This window comes from Amphibalanus amphitrite, unplaced genomic scaffold, assembly GCF_019059575.1.
Source record: "Amphibalanus amphitrite isolate SeventyFive unplaced genomic scaffold, NRLGWU_Aamphi_draft 000016F_arrow, whole genome shotgun sequence".
Classification (NCBI taxonomy): Eukaryota; Metazoa; Arthropoda; class Thecostraca; order Balanomorpha; family Balanidae; genus Amphibalanus; species Amphibalanus amphitrite.
This window is the reverse complement of record NW_024881512.1, coordinates 849336-871719: the sequence shown is the minus strand read 5'-3', so window position 1 is coordinate 871719 and position 22384 is coordinate 849336. Positions and strand designations below refer to the sequence as shown.

Sequence of the window (22384 nt, the reverse complement as noted above, 5' to 3'; positions counted from 1 at the left end):
TGGAACAAAAGGTAGTATCCTCTACTTCATTTGAAAGATAGCCTCTTAGTCTTCATGCCATACTTCTGAGACGAAACAGAAGACTTGTTGCGATCCTGGGTAACAGAACAAACAATGTGCCTAACTCATCCTTGACAAGCCTGTGTTCGCAGTAGCCCAAAAATGACGGCTATCCATGCATGTAATATAAATAATTTCCCGTGACCCCCCCCCCCCCCCCAGATCATTACGTCCTCTAAAACTCCCATGCCCATGGTCGTGTCCCTCTCACATCACCTGTCAGACGTGGGACTCCGTCCACCATCTCGTGTCGCGCTCCGAGCGCCGGCCCACCCAATAGATACCCTAGGCCGGCCGGCCGTCAGTCGGTGCACACGTGCGGCGAGCGGCGGACGTGCTCGCTCCGCGCTCCCTCCGCGCCCGGCGAGGTCAGAGCGGTGTGCGGTTTGTAAAGACAGTAGACGAGCGAGTTGCGCGGTCCCTGAGGACGGGAGACGGCTCCACGATGGAGCTCCTCTGTAGACTGGCTCTGCTGCTGACGGCGGTCGGCGTCTCATCACAAGGTAGGTGTGAGTTCAGGTAGAATTCGGTGATTTCAACGGCAGCGATGTGTCTGTTAGGTGTTGTGGAATGGCCATGTTGAGCTAGAACTGCCCGAACAGAAACTTCAGAAACAGAATCCGTTATTAGGACCCAAACACTGGCATTGGCACTAGAGACTGCAACGGTACACAGGACACTAGCACTGACTGTGGCTGTGGAGACTGCAACGCTATACAGGACACCAACACTAGCTATAGAGACTGCAACGTTACAAAGGACACTAACACTGGCTATAAAGACTGCAACGTTATACAGGACACCAACACTAGCTATAGAGACTGCAACGTTATAAAGGACACTAACACTGGCTATAGGGACTGCAACGTTATACAGGTCGACACCAACACTAGCTATAGAGACTGCAACGTTACAAAGGACACTAGCACTGGCTATGAGACTGCAACGGTACACAGGACACTAAAACTGGCCATGGAGACTGCAACGCTATACAGGACACTAGCACTGGCTATAGACTGCAACGTTATACAGGACACTAACTGCCGTCGGCTTTGGAGACTGCAACGTTACACAAGACACTAACACAAGTATTTACTGTGGAGACTGCAACGCTAAACAGAACACTAACCTTACACGGACTATGGAAACTGCAACGTTATGCAGGACAATAGAGACTGCGACGCTATACAGGACACCAGCACAAGCTATGGAGACTGCAACGCTATACAGAACACTAACACATGCTATGGAGTATGGAGACTGCAACGTTTACATTTACAAGACAGAAACACTGACTATGGAGACTGCAGCGTGATTAGGACACTAACACTAACAGGCCCTATGGAGACTGCAACGTTAGGGACACTAGACACTAGACAAACACTAGACACTTGTGTTAGACAAGGACACTAACACTGGCTGTGGAAACTGCAGCGTTATGAAGTAAAATAACACCAGCTTTGGAGACTGCAACGGTACACAGGACACTAACACTGGCTATAGGGACTGCAGCGCTATGCAGAACACTAACAGTTGAACACTAACACTGGTCATGGAGACTGCAACGTTGCACGGGACACTAACAGCGGCTATGGAGACTGCAACGCTATACAGGAAACTAACACAGAGAAACTGCAACGTTATACAAGACAGTAACACTGACTATGAAAACTACAACATCATATAGGACACTGGCACAAACACTGGTTACGGAGTACGGATACTGCAACGTTCTAAAGGACACTAACACTGACACTCACTATGGAGGCTGCAACATTATACAGGACACTACAGTGACACTGGCTAAAGAGACTGCAATGTTCCATTGAACACTAGCACAAGCACTGGATATTTCAACTTCATACACTTACAGGGCACTGGCATAGACTAAAGACTCACTGATGGCGACTGCAGCGTTAAGCAGGGCCCTAACACCGATTTGCACTCGGCCTGTCTGACCGTGCCCTCTCTGTGTGTCCTCAGACAAGCTCCCGGCCGGCGGGTGTGTGGACGGAGGCCGCACGGTGTCAGAGGGCAGTCTGGTGCCCCAGCCCGACCCCTGCCACGTCTGCCACTGCCACCACGGCCGAATCGAGTGCTTCTGGAAGAGCTGCGCGCCGCCGCCGCGGCTCTGCGAGGTGATGCATCTGGAGGACCGCTGCAATCCGTCCCTCTACGTCTGCCGTGAGTATTTATAAACTGGTGGGCTTCTGTGGGTGTTGAGGTTTCTGAGAGGCTGTATATTGAAACAGAGCAATGTTTGGTCTTGGGATGTTGGACTGCTCACTGTTTTACTATTTCAATGCGTATTCTATGTGTGGTGGTTGGCAAATAAGTTTCAGCAGATGATTAGGGTGCATTACACATTAGATTCGTAACTTTAAAAGAACGCACGCACTATGCACATTAGATTTAGTGATCGAAAACTAGACGCTCTATCACGCTTGAGATGAAATATGAACGCCATTTAGCACTGACGGATGAAGGGCAACAATAAATATCTCAGTTCGACTAGAAACAAGCTATCGTCATGCATTTGTTACGCTAATGACCACTCAATCCAACGTTACAAAACGCAAGTCGATTTCAGTAAATAAGACGGATGCCTTTGTCACTGGGACATCCTTATTTGCCGTGATTGCTCCATTACACTCCGAATGGAGCGAATAGATCACTATTTCGAAATACACGGAAATTACACATACACCGCGTCTCGAAATACACACGAATGTGAATGTTTTGCCCATGAGAGTCCTCTGGGTCATTAAAAACAATGACGAATGATAACGATGAGCATAGCGGGTGGACATTCAGGACCCGTTTGTGGCCAGTTCTATTACATTTACTAAATGCTGGAACATCATGGCAGCATCAAATCACAAGCAAAAGCCCATGTCACGGCAATAAGCTGAGTTTCCGCTTCGAGCGCGGTACCGGAAATTATGTTAGTTCTGGTGAGCTTATAGCTGTGCATCATGCCACCGCAAAAATGAATAGTCATCCTTGGCTGAGCTGAGCCATTCTAGCCAATCTTGTGAACTTCATGAGTGTCATACCTAAATCAAATGAAATCAGTTGAAGGAGAAATAGGCACGGAGAAATAAGCACGCTCCGTGCGTATGCGTTACAGCAGCAGTTGCCGAAGCCAGCACGATATCTTTGTCCGCAACACGGCCACCCGGGGTCCCGTGGGCGGCTTTACAAAGATAGCCGAGCGGCACAGTGGGAGAAGCTATTGTCGCTCATTCTCCACACTGCCACACGCCTAACGCAGAACGTGACTCACGCGTAACGCGACCCCTCGGCGACACGTCACCTCACGTCACGTTACCGCGTCACGTCACGGGTAGGTCCGAGGACAGACGCTCCCCCCTCAGACCGCAGTCGGGTGGCCACAGCGGTATTCTGGGAGCCCGCAGAGGCCACCCACGCGAGCCGGGCGGTCAGGCGGCCGATCTCGTGACGCCGCATGTTAAGTAGCGGTGATGAGCTCACTGCAAGGAATGCGATCCTGGGCGAAGCATAGACTGAGCACGCGGCGCTAACGCCCCTGATCCGGCTCATGTGAGGGAGTCCGTCTCGGGGAGCGCGGCTTTGGAAATTCATTCTGCGGTAATAGCTTCGCCTTATTTGTTCAGGCTATTCGTTTTCTGGATCTGACGCCGCACGTGTGGTGATTAATAGAAGGGAGGCTGCCAGTAGACATCCTTCGGTAATACCGTTTGGAATATCCAATGTCATGATCGCTCAGCCGGCAGGATACCGCTCATACTACCGCCGACCACATTTTTTCTCGCCCTCAATCCGAAGGTGATTAAAGAGTCGCTACAGGAAACGATCGGCAGTCTCACAAAGGACCTCGATAAATGAAAACAGGACGATTAATAGAGAAACACAGTGGGACGTCTTTTCAAGGCTTCCAGCGCGACACATAATAACCTGTGCGTGCGACAGCTTTCCACACTCCAGTGCGTCCGAGTTGGTAACGCGATATTGTTTTCTGTTCGGCAGCCATTCCTGCGAGTATCGCCGACGCGCCGATCCACAGCGCGTCTAGTCTGCTGACTGAGACGAGACAGCCGGCGCCGGAGACACCGCCGCCGGCTCCGGAGACGCCGCCGCCGCAGGTCGCCGCGCCCGCCCGGGGCCGGGGCAGGTCCGGGTCGCGCTTCACCACGTCCCGGCTGAGGTCGTCGCGTCTGAGGTCACCAAACAGCGCGTCAGTGCCGGCCGCCACCAAACCCGCCCGCACTCCAAGCCGGCGCCGCCGCCCCACTCCTCCACCTTCCCAGCCGCGGCAGACGGTGACCCGGACTCAGGTCAGGGCGCCTCAGAGCGTGCCCCGGACTCAGGTCACTCCACCACGGACTGTCACAAGGTCACGGGTCAGGTCACGGCGGCCGACCCGGCGCAGGGAGCAGCCGCGCCCGAGTATGAAGATCCGACTAGGTCCTCCGGTGCTGCCGCTGTTTCAGCCCGCCGACAACTTCATACCGCCGCCCGCCGACCTCGCCGACGCAGCCGACTCGGCCGTCGCTGCCAGCGTGCTGTCGGGCTCCACCTACTTCAACGAGGAGCTGTCCGTGCCACAGAACTTCACCATGCCCCAGGGCAGGGGCGAGGCGGCACCCCGCTCCCCGCAGGAGCTCCTGTCAGCCGCGGAGGCGAGGAAACCGTTCCGTTTCGGCCCCTCTCGGCCGCGGGAGTCCAGTGAGCTGAAGACGGAGGTGGCCGAAGCCCAGGTGGTGACGGAGAGTCCGGAGGTCACCACCACAGTGGTCCCCACGACCACTACGGAAGCCCCGACCACTCCCGCGCCGAGACCGTCGGGCGTGGGACGCGGATTCCGTCGCTCCGGCCGTCGCCGGAACTCGAGGCGTCTGCTGCCGTCGAGTTCGACTCAGACCCAGCCCCTTACCCCCTCCCGGCGGGTTGTATCTCCACCAAGAGGACTACCGCCCCGCCGGTCACGGCTCGCTTCCCGGAGACGACAGGCGGCAGATTCACGAACGGTGGCGACCACGGAGGTCCCCACGAGCACTGCCGCTCCGACGGTCCCAGCCGCTACGACAGCAGCTCCGGCTCCAGCTCCGGCAGCTCCGGAGGCTCCCTCCTCCCGTCCACCCTCCCGCCGTGCACACTCCCGAGCTCGGGGTCATCTCGGTCACTCAGCAGTGCCGGTGATGACATTCGACTACGATCTGGACGAGGACATCAACCCGTCCGACTTCACGTTCCCCGAGTTCGGTCGCCGGCTCCGGCGGGAGGTTCCTCGGGAGGAGGTGTTTGACGCGGAGGCGGTGCGTCGTCTGGAGGAGCAGTGGAGCGCCCGGCAGCACCGCCGGCGCCGCGCCCTGCTCCCCGGCGACGAGAACCACGTGCACGACCACGGGGCGGAGCCGACCAAGTCGTGCTCCATCCTGGGAGTCAAGTACGAACTCGGAGAGGTGATCGGTGAGTACACCGGAGACGGGGAGTGGGGAGTGCATGTGCGGTTTTCAGGATAAATCTCACTTACCTTTACCCAGACACTGGTCGGTGGCCTGCCCATTTCAAACAAGCGTTGTCATGTGAAACGGTTGTGGAGGTAAATTTAGTAATAATTCCTCACGTCACACAAAGCGTCAGCTAAGGATCCACTAATGGCCTGTGACATCCATTCAGCCCCTGATTCCCCGTATTGTCGCCGCCCGTCCGCCGACCTTCGTCATGTTTTATCTCCTCAAACCGTACAGCTCCGGTCCTTTTGTGCCCGCCTGTGCCAATTCGGTCACACGTGTTACGAAACACACCACCCAAACCATCACTCCAGTGTCAGCGTCCATCTCGGCCGCAGCCCTCCGGAGCCACCGTGAGGGCTCTTGATCTCGTTCTGTCCATTTTCTCATTAGGTTAGTCCACTTGACCCTGATGACTCTAGGCTCCCGGCGCACACTGGTCGGAAACGCCCTCACGAGAGGCCACGGGCGATTCCGGAGTTTCGGATTATTTTTTATATAGATCGATTTGAAATTGATCAAATATTATATTTAGGCCAAAAAAACTAATCCGGGTGACCAAAAATAGCTGTAATCAGCCCCCGAAGATGGGGTATCCCAGAACTCGGAAACTAACGCGGAGCAAGAGGTTTCTTGAGGCGGATATTCAGAGTCTTATTGCTGATAGACACCAAATTGAAATCCCACATATTATGCATCAAAATGTTCGTTATGAAGTTGCCGACTGGTCAGTGCAAAATTTTTGGTATACTTTTTCCCTAACTAAGAGGTACTATAGCTTTTTTATGAAGGCTCTCCTACAGTGATTCTGGAATATAACTGCAAAGTTTAGGTAAGGAAACAACAGGTAGTCCCATCTAGTTCCACCCTGATTTTTTGTGAGATGAAGTAGGATTTAAATTTACACCAGGGCAACATAAAAGCTAACTGCGCATATTTGCGCAAAATTTGCAGGAGCCGTTCTTCCTACCCAACTACCGCCCGCCCCGCCCCAGTTTCGGCTCGGCCGCCGCGCCCGGCTTACGCTGACCTGTGTGGCCTGCACGCATCCATGCGCAGCTGACTGGTCATTAAAAACAGATGCGCTTGAGTTTATGAATTTTGTGAAAAGCGCGTTTTATGTATGCATTTATGTATGTATTGACATCAAAAGCCTTCCACATATTGCGTGGCGATTACGGCTTGTATTTAGAGAGCCTTGCTATTGACAACCATCACTCGGCTGAAGAAAGTGGAAATTGAAACCTTCGTGAATATAAGACGCTGCAAATATAGGACACCTGTCACTGACGTCGGGTTACCTTGGGCCGTCTTTTTACATTAGATCACAATTCCGGTATTTAACCCTGGCCGGACCGATTGGTTTTCTACATTGACCGGGGAGGGTTGGTACATCTCCCTCGCCGTTTCGCCTCTAATTGAGCTAGAGCCTCGCGGAAAAAACAAGCTTGTGTGCCGTTATAAGACGCAAAAATTAGGTACTACCCGATTTTAAGGTCTTAGGTCAGCCAGTGACCTCTTAGGTCAGGTAAGTGCCATAAGGCACGGGCTCGGTTTTAGGTTAATTACTTTGCCAAAAATGGTCGCACTGCCGCGATTTTGGCATAATCGTGTTTGTCTAGCTCAGGCGCGTTGAATGCTATACTTGGTGTTCGGTTGAAGTCAACTTAACCCTCACCGGCACAGGCAATTTTGCGTCCTTCGACGGCACAAGGGGGGGGGGGGGGTTGGTACGACCCCCCTCGCGTTTGGCCCCTGATCGAGCTAGAGCCTCGCGGAAAAAACGAGCGTGTTGCCCGTCACGAGAGGAAGCCGATGATACCCAATTTTAAGGTCCTAGGTCATCGGGTGACCTTCCAGGTCAGGTCAATGACCCGAAAACCGGGAAAATCGGGACCTGTTAGAAAGTCGTAAATTGTGGCTGCTATGTGGTTTTCCGGGGTGCTGATCACGAATATCGTATTAGTTTTGATCAGAGATGATGTCTTTAAGCATTTAGACCAGGTCGGGTCAGGTCAGGTCAGGTCAACCGGTAGGGGTTGTGACGGGTATTCGTAATACGTGTAATACGTAACATGTTACGAAGGCACCAAAACTACTTCGTAAATGTTCAATTGGTTGCTTAATTAGAATTCAGCTCCAAAAACTAGCCTAGAAACATGTAAAACTCGAAAAAGTGAACCGAGGTCACCCGCGAGGTCACCAAAGGTCAATGACCTGACCTGACCTTCAGGTGACCTTGACACCCATCATGATGTATAGGAGCAACATCAAATCACATGTTTGAACGTTTGAAACCACGAAAAGCTTGCAAACGCGCGGCTAATGCGAGCCGACATACGCCGAATCGCGATTTCGGCCAAACATGGTCACGGAAAATAGGTCACAGGTCAAAGGTCATTGGGGTCAGGGTCATGCAATTTTCAGGGTAGGTGTAAAATCGATCAATGCGAGGGTACTAAAAGTTTCGTCGCGATCATACCCCCCCCCCCCTCTGTGCCGGCGAGGGTTAAGGTGTTAACCTCGGGTCAAGGTCAGGTCGGAGCCCCTCAGGTCACGAAAATGGTTGAAGGAGGTCATATCGCATATCATTCGATTCGGCAGGTCTTCCTGAGTCCAATGGTGGCTTTCCCGACTCTCTAGCTCCATCTGATCAGGAGTTATTGACGAAAAACTTACATGGCCTTAGTGACGTCATAAATGACGTCACGCAAAGTCAACAATGCTAAAGTCAAGCACTGGACCTTGCAAGGAGTGCATGAAACCATTCCCGGTGCCCGAATAGCAGCTCCCAATTTCCCTTCTTGACTTAAAGTGGTGCTAGATCCTGTATTATTCTCAATTATGACGTCATAACTTAACAGATTTACGTCATATATTTAGTGCTTGACATCCAAATGATAGCTTACATATGACAGAGAAGGTATGCAAAGTTTTATGAAGTTTGCTTCACTAGTTGTGGAATAACAAGCAAAAAACTTTTGCGGAAAGGCCGCTGGCCTCTCGCTGGAGCGTTTCCGACCAGTGTGCGGCGGCGGCGGCGCGGCGGTGGCTACCGCTGTACCGCCCGCGGCCCGCCCGCCCGCGCCTCTCTAATGGGGTGTTAGCCTCCGACCTTGAAATACGGGTCAGACGGGAATGAACGCGCCGCCGCGGCTGCTCGTCACCGGCGCGTGAAGCTCGTCACTGAACGCCGCAGCGCGCCTCCCTCGCCTCCGCAAGTCACTGGGGGTCGTATCAACCGGTGACACGGCCAAAACGATCCACTAACCGCGACTAGTCCCTGTGTAGCAACACAAAGCGTCGACGGGAGTAAGGGCACCAGGTGCGTCAATTGTCAATAATGTATCAGATGCGCCACCAGAAGCACATTCGGTGAGTCTATTTTCCCATGACGACCAGCCTCGGGCGAGGGCGCTCCAAGTCCTGTTCCTCTGACTGTCTCTGTGGTCTCGTTCCGGTCAGTTGGAACAATAACGAGTCTCGTGTCCGGCAGTCAGCAGAGACTGACCGATGGGCGGCGCTCGGGGGTGTGTTTGACAGTCCCGAACAGCTGTCCACCTCTCCCGCCCACCCACGGACCGAACCCGAGGGAGAATGTGGTCGGCACAAAACACAGAGACGGGCCGAGACGGGAGCGCAGCAGTGCCGCCTCATTTCATGCAGATCATTGCATTAAAGCGAGCCAGCAGCCTTGGGCAGAGTTGGCTAACAAAATTACCGAGTATGTAACCAGACCGTACTTACACTCGTGGGAACGTAGAGACGGCACCTGCAGTGAGGAGAGCACCACTGGTGGTCCGCCGCGCAGGAACAATGGAAGCAGCGCGCCGCCGCAGTGTCGTTAGGACGCCGGGTTGCGTGCTCATTGTTTGAGACGACATAAGGCGCCCGTGCCTCAGCGGCTGACGAGGCTCGCGTGAGGGCGTAAACTGAGTCACTGTGCATGATTTGACCGGCACAGAGGTCAGCTGAGACGAATGAGACGAAGGGACGTCAGAATACAGCCCGGCCATGAGTTTTGACACTAGGTACTTGTGGGTCACAGGTCACTAGGTAACACTGTGGACGCAGCAGTGCAATCTGGCTTAACCCTAGAACGCCTAGGGGGGGGGGTTGTATCAACCCCCCCCCCTGAGGTTTTTTCAAAGTGCACGCTAAACGACTTGTCGTAGCGGGCTGAAATTTTCAATACCCTCTGGGGCAACCTTTGCGCATCTTTTGCCGAAAAAAAATTGATCGGGTCATGTCAGGTCACGGAGTTATGACGTCATAAGAGGTACAGCCTCCGGCCGGATTTTCACAAACTGAGTGCCAACGCCCGAGGTTTCCTGCCGGTGGTACGGACATCGGTTGATGGATCGTGATGAAACTTCCCATGCATGTTGGGGCAAGTATTGGCTATCATATGGTATAAGAAATTTGACCGGGTCAGGTCAGGTCACGGAGCTATGACGTCACAAGAGGAACAGCGTCCGGTACTATTTTTGAAAAGCGCCCGAACCACTATTTCGCTAATTCTTGTCACCTCAATGGGAATATGCAGCAATATTAGCTTCTATAGGGAGCAAATGGACCTCCCAAATCCAAAAATACAATCAGATTTCAAAAATTTAAATTTTGATTTTTCGAATTTCTGCCGCCGACTGTGACCTTGCCGACTTCCGGCGCTCCCAACGCGCCATTTTTAGAGCTAGGGAAACGAAATACATACCAAACGATAGAGAATTGATCAAGGAACACGATAGTGAAGGTTTCAAGTCGATATCTCCCACTGTTTTGCCGCAATCGCCGCGGAAAGTTGAAAAAAGTCTATTTTTCCGAAAATTTGACCTTTGACCGGTCAAAAGTAGGTCAAATATTGACCTAGGACCAAAAAATATACCACCAATCGCGAGATCTCGTTGAGAGCAATCCGTTGGTTTTTTTCCGCTAAGCTCTACGACCTTCCGTTTCGAAACGCCAGGGGGGGGGGTCGTAACAACCCCCCCCCCCTGGTCGTTCGTGTTATGAGAAATGGCCTGGTCGTGCGAGGGTTAATGAACCGAATTATGGGGATAATGTCTGCTGATAACATGTGAATGAAGGCGTCCAAGGGTACTTAGTTTCCGGTAAGCATTAGCATTTTGCAACAATGCCATCAGTGCCTCCTAGATAGCAGTAAAATCATAATAAAATGTCGTGATGCCCCAGTGTCACTGATGCCCCCCATGCTTAGCCTTTGAGAAAGTCATAGCGACACACTCACTGGAGATAGCATGTCTGAAACTGGAATAATTCATTTACAGTCCCCACAAAAGTGAAAGTGTCTCAAAGTCAAATGGGACCACTGCCGGTCGCCTAATGTAAATTCTCCGACACTCTAACCCACTGCGGAGTCAATTGTCCAATCACCATCTATGTATAAAACCATTCGAATCGAGACAGCCTACGATTCCGGCATCTTCTCGGTCCGGTAATGACGTGACCTCTGACCTGTGACATGTGACCTGCGTCACCCCTGGGTCACGCCTCTCACACGTCACCCTCCGGCCCGGTGTCACCCGGTCTCTAACCCGCTCTGACAATCCTCCAAACCTCTGGCTAAAACGATCCCACATCCCACATCCCCTCATGTAGCTACCGGTAAGTTGGGCCAGCCGGGGCGATCAGAACGGTGCAAGTCAGTCTCAGTAGACCACAGGAGCAGCGGCAGGGGCGTCTGCGACTCTGCACGACCACACTGACCGGTCAGCGCGACATGTTACGCCACAGTTGCCCAACGGCTGACCGGGCCGGCGGACGGACCGCGCGCGGCGATATTTCCTGCACTCGGCACCCGCTGCAGGAACCGCCGGGCGCGCCGGCCGCCATGTAATATGTATGGAGCGGCCCCGTATGGGACGGACTGAGTGTTCCGGGGCGGGGTGGAAGTGCCGGCGCCGTGGCTGGGCGGTGGGACGGACTGTCGGCCGCTTAGTGATAGGATTCGATAATGGTCTGGAGAGAACTGGTAAAGTGCTGTTCACTGCCCTCGCCCTTTTCTCTATTAGGCGATAAGTTTTAAGTTGATATTTTTTTACAACAAAATGATGAAATTTGTTGTCATTTCAACATACGGTGGACAAAAAGCACATCACCTGTTTATCAGATGCCTTGCGCTTAAATGGGGCGCTAGAAACACCAGAAAGTGAGAGCGTTAAGGTCATCCGGTCGTATGACGACAGCAGGACTGTGGATTAGGATCGGCTGTCATTTTCCTCTCGACAGGGGTCACGGGAGAGGTCACGGTAGATATGCCGTCGGTCGAAGGTCAGAGGTTATCTCTCGGGTCCCCTCCCACCCACCCGTGATCAGGTGTTGGTCAGTCGGGAGGGGGGGAGGGGGCAGACTTACATCATCTCACGGTACCGCAGTCCACCGTTAGTCCAGCGTATCGGAGATTGCGGAGATCAAGCCGTGAGACATTGGACGGTTGACGTCATCGATACCATGGATTACTGAATAATACCCTCTCTGATTTTCGATATAAGACGGTGCTGCTGAAGGATTAGTAACGGTCGTTAGGCTAGGGATGATGAAATAAAAATGCACGGATGTATTTCTTCGAGCGGGAGTTGCGTTATAAGATCAATTACATTGCAGCACGACTAGTCAACAGGCGGCTTACAAAGACTCCGCCTGTGCGTCTGTACGCCTGCTGTGTCAATATTTGCCCTCAGAGGAGCCATCACCTGACCCAGCTGTGACCTCCAGTCGTTAGTAATGCGCCGCTGACCCTCTCTCCCAGGCGGGGGTCCGTCTCAGAGCCCCGGCGCGTGCCTTTCGAGCTCCCTGATCAGCTGTTCAGCGGGCCGAACACACAGTCAGGGCAGCGAACGAGACCCATCATACGCAGCGGTGCCGCATTACACCCAGCGGGGAGCCCGGCTTCCGAAAGCAACCGACAAGCCCAAGACCGTTTTGTGACGACGGCTCCCGCCGCGGCGAAAACGACTCAGCGCCCCGAGAGTTGGACTCGCGCGTGCGGCGAGTTGAGAGCGCACTCACTCCAAGGTCAGCGCCGTGTGCCGGCTGCCCGTCCCGTCTCCCGTCCCGTCTCCGGACCAAGTAGGTCGGCGCCGGGTCAGCCGGACGCGGCGGGTGGTGAGGTCCTCTCGCCTCATCGGCGGCTCGGAGGAGCGCCGCGGTCTGCGAAGGTCAGGATCGCCCGAGTGGATCGTCCGGTCCGACCGGCCCAGCACGCCGCGGACAGCGGCTCCATTCATCTCATCAGCCCGGTGTCCATTGGCGGCATAGATTACATTGAGGAGAGATATGGGCTTGCTCCGCCATGCATTGAGAGCATTGAGGAATAAGATTACTCTCATGGACAGTGAATGCAGCGGTCTGAAGTCTCACAGCGATTGATTCTTCTGTCGTGGCCGTGGCGTCATAGGTCGCAAAGGGTTCGCTGTGCAGCGCTGTAGGGTCTGATATTAACGATCAGTCGTGCGCAGCTTGCCAGGTCGCGAATCAATCGTCCATTGTGCACCGGGTCCGGCTGAGACCGTGCCGGCCTGTGTCGGCTCGGTGCAGACGGGGTCGGGAACACAGCGGGGTCTCACCTGACCCTGCAGCTCTCTGAGAGTGAGGCCGGGACTGTCTAGACCGGAGCATAGCTGGCCTAATTCCACCTGCAGAGGAGCTCCCCGCTGCTATCTGCCCGCCGGTCCCGTCACTGTTCTGTGAAGAAACCACCCCACGGCCGCCCCGTACCCCGTACCGTGCAGTGACCAGTCGGGGGTGGCCCGCCTGGAGCGGTGTAGGGGGCAGCCCGGCCCCAGAGTGGCATGCGTCATGCCACTTACCGTCTGGTCGGCACGGTGCGGCGTGGAGTGGCGCAGTGCGGCGTGGTGTGGCGCAGCACGGCGATTCCGGCGGAGCGGTGTGGCCACTCGGTCCGTGTCAGGGTCGGACAGTGGTCGACACAGCTGCGCTAACCCGCTGGTCATTACGGGAGGGCGTAACTGCAGCGCGGTGGGCGTCTGGGCATGGGCACGGTGGCGGGCCTGACCACGCAGCTGGGTAAGGCCCGAGTCGGTCAGGGAGGTCGGGGTAATTGAGACTATCCATCAGCTGAGAACAGTCATGCAGGGTTCCATCCCAAACGGGCTTCACGGATATTCTATCCCATGGGGTACCGCTGTAAGTGGCTTAGTGGCTTATGCGACTCAGAAATCCGATCAATACCCAATTGCAGTTGGGGGAGGTTTGGTCAATGGTTGTCATTTTTAGCACATGCCATTTTTGGCAACCAAGTGCCAAAAATGACAACGCTATCAGCTATTTTTAGCAACGATGAAGCCGATTTCACTCCTCAGCGAGGAAATCACGATTTTGGAAATACAAGCACTGATTTTGGAAAAGAAGTGCTGCCACCTGGTGCAAGAAGAAGAAACCAGCTTTAATATGGCCGTTGTTTGTATGGTAGTCCAACGTTGAAGTATACCCTTTTTTGTGGCCCGAAGTTGGAACTTTAAATTGAAGCATCCGAAAATGATCGATATTGATCGAAATCATGATGTTGATGAAAAAAATAATATGTTAAGTTGAGAGAGGAGGCCATTTTATCCAGATGCGGTGGTTTACTTCTTGAAATTATTTTTGCTTACGACGACTGCCATGTAATGAGGGATAATTAGCAGCCGTCATTAGCAAAAATAATTTCAAGAAGTAAACTACTGCATCTGGATAAAATGGCCTCCTCTCTCAACTTAAAATATTATTTTTTTCATCAACATCATGTTTTCGATCAATATCGATCATTTTCGGATGCTTCAATTTTAAGTTCCAACTTCAGGCCACAAAACAAACTACCATACAAATAACAGGCATATTAAAGCTGGATTCTTCGTCTTGCACCAGGTGGCAGCACTTCTTTTCCAAAATCAGTGTTTATCTTTCCAAAATCTTCATTTCCTCGCTGAGGAGTGAAATCGGCCTCATCGTTGTCAAAAATAGCAGAATCGTTGTCATTTTTAGCACGTGTGAAAAAAATAGCACGTGCTAAAAATGACAACGATTGACCAAACCTCCCCCGACTGATTGTGACCGAGTCACTGTTCGACCCTTTGCAGTTCCCAAGTCCCAATACAAGTCACCTTCACCAGGCATCTGTCATGCGAGTCGTCCAAGGGATTATAATCAATCGCTGATGTATGACCCTCAGTAATCCGCCAGTAATCGGTGGCCAGTCCCGCCCTGATCCCTACCGACCGCGCCCCGCCGTCCCTCTCAGTCCAACAGAGGTCAGCCCACCGCCCACTCGGCACTCACCCTTACACCGAGCCGACGCGTGTCGAAACCGCTCTGTCCAGCACGGCGGCCGGCCACGGCACACCCCACCCCGCCCCTGACCGCGCGGGGAGCGCCGAGCCGCCTCGGGGACGCGGAGTACTATAAATGCGTTCATTGTCCACCGTGACTGCACTCACATCCCCTGGAGCGAGACGGCAGGACCTGGAGTTCCCAGACCAGGAACAGCGGAAATGAGAGGCGACGGCGGTCTTTCTCTGTCCATATCTGTCACCCGATGGGTATTGTCCACACTGCACACTGCTCGGTGTAGCTCTGTGTGAAGGCCTGTGTGCTCAGTGGTGCAGCTGGGTGTCCACAGTGAGTATGCAGGCAGGATAGAGAGGAAGCTGGGCCAGGGCCGAGAGGGGAAGAGAGTGGGCGACCGTCACATCTGCGCGACTGCGCAACTCTGCCGGCGCCGGACAGGTTGTGCCGACCAGCGGTGACAGACTCACTGACCGGCCTACCAAGTGACCGTCCCAACAGCCGTCCGAGCGACCATCTGGTGACCCGGCGACCTGCCCCGGTCACCGGCTGACCCCCACGGTCACAGCCACTCCACCCGAGACAAAAACCGACCGCGAGCTCTGCCCACACGGTGACAAAAACGTGTCCGGCGTCAATTAGAGCGCGGAATGCTGGCTATTTCGGCGGCTGTCAGGACAGGAGCGGCGGCACGTTCTAACAGATGGGATGGGCTGCTTGATATAAGAAGTACCGGCCGGCCGGCGCTGGCGGAGTCTGGGCGGCTGGGCGGCTCTGGGCGGCTCCCGGGTGTGGCGTCTCGTCCGGGTGTCTCCGGGCCGACGGGCGCGTCTGTCTGTCGCCGGCGGCATGCACGGCTCGCTGGGCGCCACATCCGTCCGCGTGCGGTCACTCGGCGACCTCGGCAGCGGTCGGTGGCTCCGTCCTCCACAGATGGACCGACAGATCAGCAACCGGTCCGAGATGAACCCCGTCCCCCGGCGTCTCAAACAACAAACGACGCAGCACCAAATACGGCCTACGTTGCACTCCTCCCAGTTGAGACCCCTCAGAGGAACGAACTCTGGCCTCTGAGAACAGGCTGGCTGCGCCGCGGGGCTCGGTTGATCGTCCTTCTCTGCCGGTGGGCGCCCCTGAGGTGTGGGCGTTCAGCTCGACTGAGCCCGGCTGCTCCGTCCGCCCACAGCCGATGGTGTGCCTTATTGCCCCATCGGTCATTTGGAGCTCGTTCGGAGGGTCATGACCGGCCAGCACCGCACGGTTGCAGCGCCTCGCAGTCGGCTGGACGCGTCTGGCAGTATCTCGGGCCCGACCAGCACGAATCCACTCTCCGGCCGCCGCGCCGGGTCGTTACTGACCGCTGGCCGGCACGGAGCGGCCCAGCTGCTTTGCATACGTCTGTGAGTTCCGCAATACACACACGGTACTTACATCTAGCGGCGGCGGGCGGTGGCGGGCAGCGCTCCGTGTAACGTATTTTGCGCACCGTCCCTGGACAGAGCGCGTGGGCGACCCCGCTATCGCCCCGCCCTGCGAGTACCGCCGATCAGCTGGTGATTCTGCCCACACGAGCCGGCCAGAGAGGGCGAGAACAGAGGGATACGGGGAGGAGGAGAAGGAAGAGGGGCAGAGGGAGACGGAGAGGGAGGGCGGAGCTGCCGGGTGGACGCGAGTAAACAGAATCCACACCTCGGGGAAGTGGCTGGAGGACGAGAGGGCAGTCGAGTCTGAGAACGGCATATAGGGGAGACTCGTCAGCATGACAGAGGGCACCGTCTACATCCAGCCTCATCACGATTAAAAGATTTGTAGTGTGATAGATTAAACGTCCATCTCAAATCCAACCTAAAGCTTTATTCATTTGAGATGGCCTACAAGCGTGCAGGGCAACGGTACAGTTGGAAGTAAGATCTAAAAACGTCGGCTTTTTGCTCACGTAGCAGGACGCCGGATTCCACAAAGCGCTTTATCGCGAGGCTTACTAACGAGATTTTCCCAGAAACCATCACGCTTCACCATGATCTGGGTGTCTGGGTGGCACATGATGCCTTTTCTTTCTGCACAGTGAGATAAACGAATGACACTTTTATGTCCTCCTCAATGAATAGTATCAATCAGTATAAGTACCTAGGTGTAAGAAAAGAAGACGGGATGTTCGCTCCGCAAGGTCCGAGTTCCGCTTTTCACTAGAGGATAACTGTGTGATTAATGGCCATTTTAGAGCCGTGTCAATATGAAAAGTGATAAAGGAGTGGAGGAGGACAACTCATATGAGTATATCTTTCACTTTATGTTGGGTACTTCGGTCATACGTAAATCAATAAAATAAACATGTAAACATGGACGGACGGTCATTTGCCTCGCATTTATTCAATCAACGCAGTTGCTATGAGGATGGGATTAATCGGCAGGATGACACTATACCATGACGTTATGCAAGTGGTAATCTCCTCCCAAAACGACGAAAACGATAGGGCGTTGACGGCCTAACCAGAGATGAAATCACTGAGCGGACAGAAACCCCTGGAGACAAAGAAGTGACTTTGGTCGCGTCTCAAAGTCAGATTCATCACAGTGCAGGAACAAACAACCGGTTTCTGGAATGACAAAACAGTGCTGCAGTCCAGTACCGATGCACTTGTAACGTAAAACCGGAACTGTTGATATGATGCCTCGACATCAAACAGGACTGTCGGGATTGACGTTAACAAGCAAACACTGTCATTCCATCGGCACTAAGCGGCAATCACACACGGCACCAAAGAATAAACCAAATTAATTAACAGACCTTGCAGATATTTAATAACTGCGAGAAGCAGCGGCCCGAGACACGCTTGATGTTATGTCTGCGCTTAGCGGTTCAATGGTCATGGTTGTAAGTAGCACTACAACAGCCATACGGGCAGATGTGTGATCCTCCTCGCCCATTCAGCACCAACAAAGGTATTCGCTGAGCTGAGTGAACCGTTCCGAAAGATAATCCCCCTTAATACGAGCCGTTCTCAGTTATAAGCACCATCTCCAGGCGGCAGCGCTCTGACTTATATCTCAGTCACGACCGGCTGAATTAAAACCGGCCGCACAGAGAGAACGGCTTCCGTTCCTGGGGCCCGGCTCATCCGTGTTCCAGCCCCGATCCGCCCCTCACGCACTGCTGTGCCGTGCCCGCGAGCAGCTTAACTAGGAGGATGAGGCGTTTCTCCGGTCACGGAATGTGTGTTTTTGTCAGTGTTGTAATGTTATAAGATGTTGACGTCGTGTGCAATAGCGTGCGTTCCTTTGACGCTTAACGTTTTAAAAACTGGAGCAGCTGGTGAAAATCTTAAATGGACGTGATTGCAGAGAAGTGAAAGTCAAGGAATTTCTTTCTGTTTCAGCCTTCCCTAATGCAGAGTTCATATGGTTTGGGATATTTGCATGATGTTAACGCTCAGAACCAGCTCAGAACACGCTTGGTAGTATAAGGTCCATTTAACTTAGCTTGCTCTGCCTGGGTTCATTGGTGAATTGGATAGACTTGAATACTAACAATCATTAGAACACGGCTCTGTCCTTCGAACCGAGCACATAAAATAGCCATGTTATGGTATTGACCTGAAAGCCCACATCACAAATCATGCTGGAACCGATGCATTCATATGCATGACAAAACTGCACGCCAGTAAGTGCGCCAAGGACACATCGGTGCCGAGGATCGGTCATCCGTTCGGAGTTTCGTGCTCTGAGATCGTGCTATTCGTCCAGTATCCGCACCATTTCTCATGTAAATGGCACCACTCCTGACTGAGCTGACCCCATCGATGGGAGTGTATCGGCCACGACTGACTGACCCACGCCTGGGTGACCTCACAGAGGCGCCTACTGCACCCTTGGAGGTGCGATACCCACCACAGTTTGCCGGAGGAGTGTCTCACGCATAACGTCACTAACAGAATAGATAACCCATCGTATCACCTCATAGCTGACGTCCGCTCCCCTCTGTTCACAGGAGTGGCGTCGGACAACTGCCTCGAGTGCCGGTGTGCGGCTCAGGCCATGTTCTGTTCGCCAAAGTGCTGCTTCTTCGCGCTGGAGGAGCGACTGCTGAGGGAAGGTAGGAGGAGCAGCCCAGATCAGGAGCCGCCGCGGCCTCACCCGCTGCAGGCGTACATTATTGAGTGACGTCACGGTGGACCAACACTGAAAGAAAAAATGACACCAAATGGGGGGTAGGGTGACTCTGCCAAAAAGTCCGCCCCACGGGGGTGTCAAATAAACTCTCTTTTGGGGCATCATAACACCGTAATATGGTATCCGTGAACGCCGTTTATTGGCGTACTTGGACTCTTGATTTCGGAGTTTGGATGCCCCAAAAGAGAGTTTTTTGACACCCTTGTGGGGCGGACTTTTTGGCATGTCACCATAAATAGAGTCACGACTCCCCTTAGGACTCTTTCTTTTGGGGTAATGATGCCCCAAAAGAGGGTATTTTGACACTCCTATGGGGCGGACTTTTTGGCATATCACCTTAAATGGAGTCATAGCTCTCTTGAATTACCCCCTACAGAGGTGCAAATGACACTTTTCTGGAGTGTTATCTTCCTAAAGGTGTCAAATATCCCAACGCGCGACGCGCTTCAGCAGAATCGTCTTATTTGGTGTTTCACCATTCTTTAGCGAAACAGCAAACCACGGTACCGCCATTCACTGTTGTCACCGTGACATGTTAGATGTCTTCCATTTCCATCATATCCTGAGAAATTCCAAGGTATTGTTCTCGGAAGATCTCTAGATATGACTTCAATGTCCACATCCGGTCTGCAAACTTTGATTTGACTCCAAGATTGGAGTCTAATCAGTATAACCACGCACATGCAAGTATTAAGCTTTATTATATGCAACATGAATCTTTTCACCGAGTTTTAGCCGTCAAAGCATTACCACACAATCATCTTACATCATACAGAAGTTGTGATGGGCCAGTCCTAAATCTCAAACTGCCAAACTGATGAAAATGATGAAAGAAAGACAAGGAACGTCAAACCTACAGACAAAACGCGGAAAGTTCGACGCAAAAAAAGACTGTCACAATCAGCGACATCTATGAGAAAAAGTAAAACTTTCAGTAACAGCACGATAGCAGCGCCACCTATATAACATCCGTTTAAAGGAGTCGTAGAGGAGTCTGAAACCTTAAATAGGGAGTATACTTTTTCTGTTAGAGTTTAACGTTCCCGTAATGAAACGTCACACTTTTGTTAGAGAGACATATCTTCAGCGAGGTATTTAGTCGTAGTTCTTTAAAAGAAAGCCGTACATCAATCGAAATTTTCAAAAGGGAGTGGTAGATCATGAGGGATCATTCAACAGGGAGTCGTACACCTTCAAAAGCGAGTCATACCTATATGTAAACTATATATATGGTGTCGTACATATCTTAAAAGAAAATCGTACCTAACTCAAAAGGGATTCGCACATTTCCAAAAAGGAGTTGTACCTCTCGAAAAGGGAGTTGCACATTTTTAGGGCGAGTCGCACATGTTAAAAAGGGAGTCACTCATTTTCAAACGAGAGTCACACAGTTTCAAAAGGGAATCACTTATTCTCCAAAGGTAGTCACCTACGTTCAAAAGAGAGTCATCCTTCTTTGATGAGGAGTCATATATTTTGGCAAGAGAGTAAAGCACCTTTTATGGGAGTCAAATGTGTAAAAGGAGTCTCGACTCCATGTTAAGTGAGTGCAATAACGTAGAGTCAAGACACCTCATTTTAACTTGACTCTCATAAAGGGGTGTCTTACTCCCTTGCTCAGATGCACGACTCCCTTTTAAAGATAGCCAACTCCCCAACAAAGGCGTCAACTATTGCCGTTTTGGTGTCGGACACCCTCGCAGAGCTCACTGATCCGATTTAAGGGTGTCATGACCCTCTCAGGAGGACACCATTTTTTGGGTTCGTCGGAAACCGACGCCAAACGATGGGGTCAATGACCATACATTTTGGAGTCGGACACCAAAATCTAAGCACTCAGACTCTAAAACATGGAGTCGTCGTAGAGGTGGGGTGTCAAAATTTTTATCAGTGAATGACGTCACAAGGACCGGTGACGAGCCGCGACCTTGGCCGGCCAGCTGACCGCTCGCCCGGTGACTTTTTTTATCCAGTGATGTGTCACCAGTGGCTGCTGGAAAACAGCCGTCCTGCGGGCGGGCCGGCGCGACCCTGTCCCGTCAGCAGGGACGGGACAGGACCGCGCCGTGTGTCTCCGTCCGGCGCAGGGCCGCGACGCCTCCGCTGAGGGAGGCGCGTGCCGCCCGGACCGCCGGCGCCCATATAAGGCGGCGGGACCGTGACCGCCGCCCCCGCCCACACACCGCCGGGGCGGACCGGGCGGCGGAAGGGACTGCAGACGAACAGTGATACCTGCACGGGGAGATAGGGTGTGTCTGAGATAGCGGCCCCCGTGGGCGGCCAAGGTCCGACGGAGTGGCGGCGAACAGCGCTGCGGCTGACAGGTTACTGCCGGGAGCGTGTGCTAGGTGTTAGTGTTGACCTAACAGACGCGGCCAGGTAGACGGTCAACGATTTATTGAATGTTGAAGGTCAACCTTGGAAAGCTTTGACAAGAATCTAAGGAAGTTTGTCAGTGCATGTCTTCATCGCGGGTTTTGCGATGCAACATTTGCGTCTAATCGGACGAGTGTTTCAACTGTCAACTTTGCAATCAATGACTGCGATGTGCATCTTGCAGATGCCTTTCACTTCTTCGCTATGTAACAATAGTTATTGCAAAGATGCACCACGATAGGTGCACGTAAGTTACTGTCACGTAACATCTTAATAGCTTCGTGGTCTTGGTCGTGATAAGGATTTTATCTTTATCGCTGACGGATAATTCAAGTAGTCAGAGTGAGCATAGAATGCGAGCCAGCTCGGTAGCTCAGGCAGCGAAAGAGAGGTAGATAGCTAACCAAAGGCGAACTGCCAGATTGCCGGATGTGTGAGAATAACTGCCGTGCTTATGAGACGCGTGTAGATGTACTGTTTTTGAACTGTGTTCATGTGCAGACTTTTCTGCATTTTGAAATAAATAATTATTTATGTGAAACATAATATTAGGAACACAAACAACAGACAACGCATAACTACGCAACCCTTCCCCTTCGCACTGATTACCAAGTAAGTACCGGTGTAATTCATCGAGTCACATGACACCGGCTTTCGCACAAACGAACGAAACGCCTTCCGTGCACCTCCCTGACTGGGAAAACTTCCGGGGACAACTGACACCACATCCCGACCTCACTTAGTTCCCACCACATCCCAAACCCACCTCATCCCAGGTTCGTGACACCCCGTCACAGCAGCTCGTTCGTGACACTCCGTCACGCCGAACACGGTCGTGCCGACCGGGTCGTTACGGAGCGTCTCGGGGGCTCTCTGATCATCGCTCGCCGACCGGGCCCACACCGCCCGGTGCCACCGGTGGCCCTGGCGGGCGGCAGTGGCTGGGAGCGTCACCGTGGGACCGAACTGGGCTCAGA

At 53.0% G+C, this 22384-nt stretch overlaps 2 protein-coding genes across 2 annotated transcripts; both read left to right on the top strand.

Moving 5' to 3' along the window:
• Window positions 1–379: 379 nt before the first annotated feature.
• On the top strand, window positions 380–5244 carry LOC122386815 (serine/arginine repetitive matrix protein 1-like). The gene is made up of 4 exons (XM_043376459.1): window positions 380–563; window positions 2044–2244; window positions 4072–5087; window positions 5209–5244. The coding sequence occupies exons 1-4, from the start codon at window positions 506–508 to the stop codon at window positions 5242–5244; spliced, it is 1311 nt and encodes a 436-aa protein (XP_043232394.1). The 5' UTR covers window positions 380–505.
• Window positions 5172–21948, top strand: LOC122387267. The gene is made up of 3 exons (XM_043377335.1): window positions 5172–5514; window positions 18850–19036; window positions 20925–21948. The coding sequence occupies exons 1-2, from the start codon at window positions 5244–5246 to the stop codon at window positions 19020–19022; spliced, it is 444 nt and encodes a 147-aa protein (XP_043233270.1). The 5' UTR covers window positions 5172–5243; the 3' UTR covers window positions 19023–19036; window positions 20925–21948.
• The last annotated feature ends 436 nt before the right edge of the window (window positions 21949–22384 follow it).